Raw genomic sequence first — 7,134 nt, forward strand, 5'->3', positions numbered from 1 at the left:
CCTCTCGCAGGGAAATCAGGAAGAGAGGAGGAAAGAACTGGGGAGGTGGGTGGCAGGAAGAGGGAATTAGGCAAAGAGAAATGGCCTCCAAAATGCAGAAACGCCCCAGCATGCCTGTTTCCCAAACCCGGACCATGAATCGAGGGGTGACAGGTCTCTCATCTCTGATGCCAAGAGCCAGGAGCTCTGGGCAGCCGCAGGTACTACATTTGCACCTGCCAGCACTTGGAAAGAGGCAGTAAAGCATCCTAGCAGGGCCCGGAATGCTAAGTGCCTGCAGCTGGGAAGGGATCGCCTTGCAGCGAGAACAGCCCAAGGCAGACGTCTACTGTGCAGCCACGTCCATGGTTCGGGAGCTGGGCCGGGCCGGGTTCCCGGAGACCCGCCGGCACACCCTCTCCTGCTCTGGGGCAGCCTGCTCCCAGGGGCTGGGACGGGGGCAGGACAGGTACACATGTAAACTGGTTCTGGGGGCCACCCTAGGCTGGTGCCGGCCCAGCCAGACTGGGACCTTCTGGAGGAAGCCAGGCGGCGGGGTGACTTACCGAGGCCAGCAGAAAGCGGGGTGCTTGAGTCACTGGTAAATAAAAGTGGGTCATAAAGCACCTGGGTAAGCCAGACATCTGGAAATACACCAGGGCCGCATCCCCCGAATGATAATAACGATAATAACGTTTATGCAGCCCTTACCGCACTGTGCCAGCCCCGTTCGTTCTAAGTGCTTTGTGTGCTGAGTAATTTACTTAATCCTCACAACCCCAAGATTGCTGCTAGCATTCTCTTCCTGTTCCGTACGAGGAAGACGAGGCAGCACAGGGAGGCCAGAGCTACCCGAGGCAGAGCTGGAGCCGGTGCAGTCTGCTTCCAGAAGCCATGCCCTAGCCCGTGCTTCTCCAACCCTCCTGTGCCCACCAGCCACTGGGGGCTGTCAGCATGCAGCCCCTGGCTCAGCCGATCTGGCTGGGGCCTGAGACTCGGCATCACCAACAAGCTTCAGGCACGTCTGCCCCAAGGAACACCCTGGAGGAGGAGGCTCTAACCACGACACCTCTGCCTGCCGCTGCTCTGGCCCCTGGAGGCAGCTATGAATTGCACAGTTAACAGAAGCAGGCCCTCACAAGGGGCCAGAATTAAGGGACCTAATTCAACCCTGATTTCTGGGGTGGGGCCCAGGTTAGGATGTTTTGAAAGCTCCCTGGGTGATTCTGATGTGAAACCCTGGCAGAATCCTCAAGACAGATAATAGGGAAACCTCAGTCACCGTGTCCCATTCAGTCCCACAAAACTGGGGAACGTTCCTGGGGGTTAGGTCAGGGAGGTCAAAGGTGCTTTCAGGGCCGAAACCGGTTTGGCTCAGTGGATAGAGCGTCGGCCTGTGGACTGAAGGGTCCCGGGTTCGATTCCGGTCAAGGGCATGTACCTGGGTTGCAGGCACATCCCCAGTAGGAGGTGTGCAGGAGGCGGCTGATCGATGTTTCTCTCTCATCAATGTTTCTAACTCTCTATCTCTCTCCCTTCCTCTCTGTAAAAAATCAATAAAATATATTTTTTTAAAAAAAGGTGCTTTCAGGAAGGGGAGGTGAGCCACCTCCTGGGCCAGTTGAGCGGTATGACTACGGTCTGCTAGGGTACCCCCTTCTTGTCCCCTGGGGCACCCCTGGAGGAGAGGGGCAGCTAGCAACCCCAGCCTGGCAGGCCCTCTGAGGCCCCCACTTCCCCAACCATGAACTTTCAAGAGAGCGGACACCGACCTAGATCAGTTGAAGCTCTTGACAAAGATTAACTGAACCTCTGAGCTCAATTCCTGACTAGGCCTCCACCTTGCCCCCACCCCCACCCCCCACCCCCCGCCTGCCCAGCCATTCTTAGCAAGAATCTTGCCAAGTCAGTTTATTGAAAATCCCCGCCCTTGATATCTGATCTCCCTTGATATTTGATCAAGTTCCTCATCTCATACCTTGGTGTATATGTCCTTAACCTGCTTGTAGCAAGAATGCCCCCACCCTTGGTGGCCCCTCTTAGTAATTTTCCATCCACTGACCCCCTCACTCCGCTCTTTGGCTATAAATCCCCACTTGTCCTTGAGTAATAGGTGCTGAGCCTGATCTCTCTCTTAGTGCACTGGTCTTGCGGAAAGCCTCAAGTGGCAGAATAATTTTTCCTTTAATACCCCTCCTGCCCAAGGGAAAAGTCACCCCACAAAGTGAGCCGCTAACCAAACAGAATTTAGACTCCTCGTGTTGACAGTCAAGGCCCAGGCAATGACCGCAAGCCTTATTTCTCTTGCGGCAAAATCGGATGCTTTACTGCTCCTCATACACGCCTGACCTTTCTCCCATCCTGCCTTTGCCTAGGCTTTTTCTCCCACCTGGAATGTCTCCTCCCAGTCTTCTAATCCACCTGCTCTGATTCACAGCATTCTCTCTCTTTTTTTATTTTTTAAATATATTTTTATTTACTTCAGAGATCAAGGGAGAGATAGAAACATCAGTGATGAGAGAGAATCATTGATTGGCTGCCTCCTGCACGCCCCCCTACTGGGGATCGAGCCTGCAACCTGAGTGTATGCCCTTGACTGAAACTGAACCCAGGACCCTTCAGTCCACAGACTGAAACTCTATCCACTGAGCCAAACTGGCTAGGGCACAGCATTCTCTCTTGGTAATTCGACTACTTATCCCTGAGTCTGCATTCCCCACTGTCTTCCATAACTATACAACCACCCATTTTAGCTGGTCACATGGGTCTCTGGGTGAGAGGAGAAATACTACATTTCCCAGCCTCCTTTGCAGCTCATGAGGTCACATGACCAAGTTCTGACCAATGAGTTCAATGTGAGCAAAAGCAAGTGTGTTCCTTGCAGGAGTTTGCTTATGCCTCTCCTTCTCTCCTTCCTATTTGATGTAATGGCTGAATTCCAACAGCCATCCCGGACTGTGAAGTGATATTGAACACAGAAGCTACACATGGTGAAACAACTAGGTCCTGACAACATGGAACATCATAACAGGGTTGAAGCGGCCCCTCCAGACTTGAACATGAAAGAAAAATTACCTTCCATCTTGTTTAGCCACTACGCTTTTGGAATTTTCTATAACTCGCTGCTGAACTTAATGCTACTAGATCCACCCCTTCAAAGCTCTGGAGGCATGGACTCTGGATTCTTGGGTTTACCACACTACACTACAGAGAATCATCATTTTCATCCTCTTCCCAAATTACATAGCAAGAAATCTGAAGACTGGGACTGTGTCTTACACATTTGCATCTTCTCCTGTCCCATGAAGCAGGAGGCTCATACACAACACGAAGCATGTCTGAAGATTGAGTTGGATTCTTTCTACTACACTCCGCCCTCCGCCTGGCTTCCTAGTTCGTATATCCTCAGCAGGCCACAAACCCTCAGTATGGCGCACCCAAGGAGAGCTGCCCTTCCCCCGATCCAGGCAGAGTGCACCCCCCTCCCAGGAGGAACGTGCCCTTACCAGGATGTCCGAGTCCTCAGGTGTCTCCCCTGGGGCTGGGCTGGAGCAGTTGCTGAGTTTGAATATCCAGTAGTCCTTGGCGGTGACAAAGAAGTTCCATGGCAGGAGGCCGCCAATGCCCAGGCTGAAGAAGATGATGTAGGCACCGTTGAAGCGGTCCTCGGGCCTCGGCAGGCTGGGCGGTGAGCGGTCCAGCAGCTTCTCGAGCAGGGCTTCCTGGTCCGAACACAGAGAGCTGCTTGCGGTTCTATAGGTGGAGTTTGAACTCTGATGGATGTTGTCCTCCGAAACAAAGGCCACTGTTGAAACAGAGACAGGGCAGGTGATCAGAAGCGAAAGCTGGCTCAGTGGATGAGTGTCGACCTGTGAACCAGGAGTTCACATTCAATTCCTGGTCAGGGCACATGCCCAGGTTGCGGGTTTGATCCCCAGTAGGGGGCGATTATTTCTCATTATTGATGTTTCTATCTCTCTCCCATCCACTCTAAAATCAATACATTTTTTTTTTTTTAAAGAAGCTAACACTGGGGACTCACCCATCCTACTAAGCTGAACAGATGCCCAACCCGGGGCCTATGGAGTCACCAAAGCATGGTTAGAGTTTCAGCTTTAAGGATCAGGGAGAAATGTGGCCTAGTGGGGCCTGTGGCAATCAATCCAGAGGGTAAACCTGGGCTCAAGGTATTCACGTTTCTATGCAGCCGTAACAAAGGAATTAGGACCCTTGGCGGGCAAAGCATGCTCTCTCAACTCTTTTCAACTTTATGTGAGAAAGGAGCAGGAGAGTGTGTAGAATATGCTACTGTGTGTGCAAAATAGCAAGGCTGGGGTGGGTGGAGAGGAGACTGTACGCACGTATGTCTGGAGAGATACCAAGTAATTTCCAACAGCGTTGCCTCTGAGGAGGGATGGGGACTGGGAAGGAGGGGACTTCACCTCATACTCTTTTGTGTCTTTTTGAATTTTGAAGTAGGTAAATGTATTACCTGCTCAAAATAAAATCATAAATAAATAAAGGCATTCAAATTAAATAACTTTTTTTTTTAAGCCCACGGTGTCTCGAGCTGCCTTCAGAAGCCAGTTTGAGACATACGAGTCCACTCCCTCACTTTATTTGTGGGGAAACAGAAGTGCAAAGAGTGGACTGTCACAGGCCAGGTAAATGAACAAGCCTGGGTTTGCAACTCCTGCCTGGGCTCCCACCTCTACTCATCACGTCCCACCCACCGGGAGACCGCCACTCCCTACCTGTGGCAGCTCCAGAGGCAAAGGGAAGGTTCTAGGTTGGCAGCAACTATTGCCCACATGGCCTTGGGCATGTCGCCATGTTTCTGAGCCTCAATATCCCCATCAGCAAACCTAGGTTTGTTTTTGTGTTTTGTTTTTTCAAAAACCGAAGCCTTTTTATAATGGCTGTGTAACTACAACTGCTAGCAAAGCCTGGCCCACGGGAGTAGCTGTTGGACAAAACATCAGCATGTTCCCTGCCATCATGGGCTTGTCACCTGGCTGGCTGGCTGCTGAATTTGACTGCAAGGTCGCAGGCCTAGTCTATGCTCTATGTAGCACCTAGGATGTGGCAGCGGCTTGATAGATGGAAAATGCTTCCATAAAGCTGAGGATGGGACACCCTAGTCCCACTGCAGTAGCTTCCTTCCTCGCCAATAAATCAATAAATGAATGTGCCTCGGCTCACATGGGAGGCTGAGCCTTAACTCGGAGCATCAAGCCAGGCAGAACGGCGGCCTTTCTTCCCTGGTGAGATGGGAACGCCCTGTCGCATAGGCACCAGCCTTATCCGTTACTTCAAGAGCCTCACAACATTCCTCGGAATTAGGCAGCACAGCAATTATTGTCTACTTTTTTTTTTTTAATGCAAAGAATAAGGACTTAAACACACTTGATTTGTCCCACATTCAAACAAGTAAGAACTCCCAATAGTTAAATAATTAAAACCCAGTACTCATGCATGCTAAGGTGTGTGTCTAGCACTTGAGCCTGACAACAGCCTAACAATAAGGTAGGTACTATTCTAAGACCCTTTTAACAGATGAAGCGTGAGGCTCAGAAAGGTTAAGCAATTTGCGGAAGGCCACACAGCTACCAAATGACAAGAGGGAGGCTACACAGCCAAGCAGTCTGAGGCCCACGGCGACTCCTTGGCCGCCCAGAGAGCAGGCTGTTTGGCAAGGTGAATCAGTGCCTGCAGGCTCCAGGTACCATGGACAGGGGGCCTCCTCCAGGAAGGCCTCGGGCAAGCGAGCTGTGAGCAGAGGTGAAAGCACCTTCCTCAATGTTTGCGGAATGAACGAATGGCCAGGATATTCTCCCCCGAGGCTGCTTGTACCAGGCGCAGGCAGGCAGGATGCTGCCTGTGGGTCAGCATGGCTATTTTAAACTCTCCTGGCTGAGCTTTTAAACTCTCCTAGTTGAGCGGAGCCTTTTCCCAGCCTTGACTCACAGGGCACCCAGCACTAACCAACTAACCAGACAGTACTGGGGCGCGCACACCCACACACTCACTTTCTAAATTAGTGTTTTAAAATTATGGCTCATGTAGGACAGTGGACAAAGGGCAAGCGGTTTTTCCAGATGTTCCAGCTACAAGGGTGGGTGCAGGGCCAACAGCAGGGCTATGGGGCCCACACTCAGCTCCAGGCGTCTATTTGTCCAGGGCCATTCAGCCCTGACGAGTTTCTGAAGAGCTGGGAATCTTCTCCCGCGGTCACAGGCCAGGGCACTGGCCTGAGCAGTCTCATTACTGTTTATAAAAGCGAGCGGCTGGCGTTCAGATTGAAAAGAAAAAGGGGGAGCTGGCTGTCTGGCGTGTCTCTCCAGCACCCACCGGAGCTGGCCACACGGGCCCTGCTCTCCTCCTGGGTGCCCGGACCAGGGGCAGCCCTTATCCAAAGAAGCAGAAACTTGTGGGGCCTGCGGCCACTGCAGACCGCCCTCTGGACCTGGTGCTGGTTCCGAGGAGGGTTCTGACTCTGGCTGAGGTGGTCTCCCCTCTGTGCCTCCTTTTCCCCATCTGTGAAGTGGGGCTGGGGCTGGGGAGGCGAACCTGCTGGGAACGCATCGCTGGGAAAGGCCAGGCGCCACGCAGAGGCCATGGGAGAACCGGCCTCGGCGCGGGGGACGCTCCCAGGCGCAGGCGCAGGCTCCCCAGTTTGGGGCAAGAGTCAACCACTTACTTGGGGCTGAGTTGCCCTTCCCCGCCACACACCCCCTCCCCCCAAACCACACACACAGCCAGATGGTGAGGCCCAGCCTCAGGAAATGCACGAGGAGGAGGGGCGAGGGTCCGGAGGAGAAAGTAGACCCAGAGAGGACGGTGAGAGGAGGGGGGCGGGGGGAGAGCGGGAGGGGGCGCAGGGACCTGGGGAGGGGGCCGTGGCGGGACCCGTGCAGCGGGAGGGGCGGGAGGGTCCCGAGCTCCGGTGGAGCAGCCTCCGGCCCGGCCCGGCCCGTGGGGGCGGGCGCCGAGCGCGGGAGCCCGGGGGGCGACCGGGACCCTGCAGAGCTGGCCGGGGGCCAGGCCGCCCGACCTCGGCCCGCACTTACTGTCGCCACCGCGCCGCCGCCGCCGCTGCCTCCCGGGCCGCCGGGGCCACTGCGACTCGGGGCGTCTCTGGGCCCCAGGCCGGGC

General features: G+C 54.1%; 1 protein-coding gene across 1 annotated transcript in view; it reads right to left on the reverse strand.

The window, feature by feature from the left end:
* Positions 1-7,134, reverse strand: part of SLC29A3 (solute carrier family 29 member 3) — a 44,428-nt gene extending 37,294 nt beyond the window's left edge. Inside the window, exons 1-2 of the mRNA XM_059662462.1 lie at positions 7,050-7,134; positions 3,486-3,784 (exon numbers count right to left, since the gene is read on the reverse strand). Of these exons, the coding sequence (XP_059518445.1) occupies positions 3,486-3,784; position 7,050 (300 nt within the window). The 5' untranslated portion in view covers positions 7,051-7,134. The remainder of the gene's footprint in view (positions 1-3,485; positions 3,785-7,049) is intronic.

The sequence above is a fragment of the Myotis daubentonii genome, chromosome 13 (assembly GCF_963259705.1).
Source record: "Myotis daubentonii chromosome 13, mMyoDau2.1, whole genome shotgun sequence".
Classification (NCBI taxonomy): Eukaryota; Metazoa; Chordata; class Mammalia; order Chiroptera; family Vespertilionidae; genus Myotis; species Myotis daubentonii.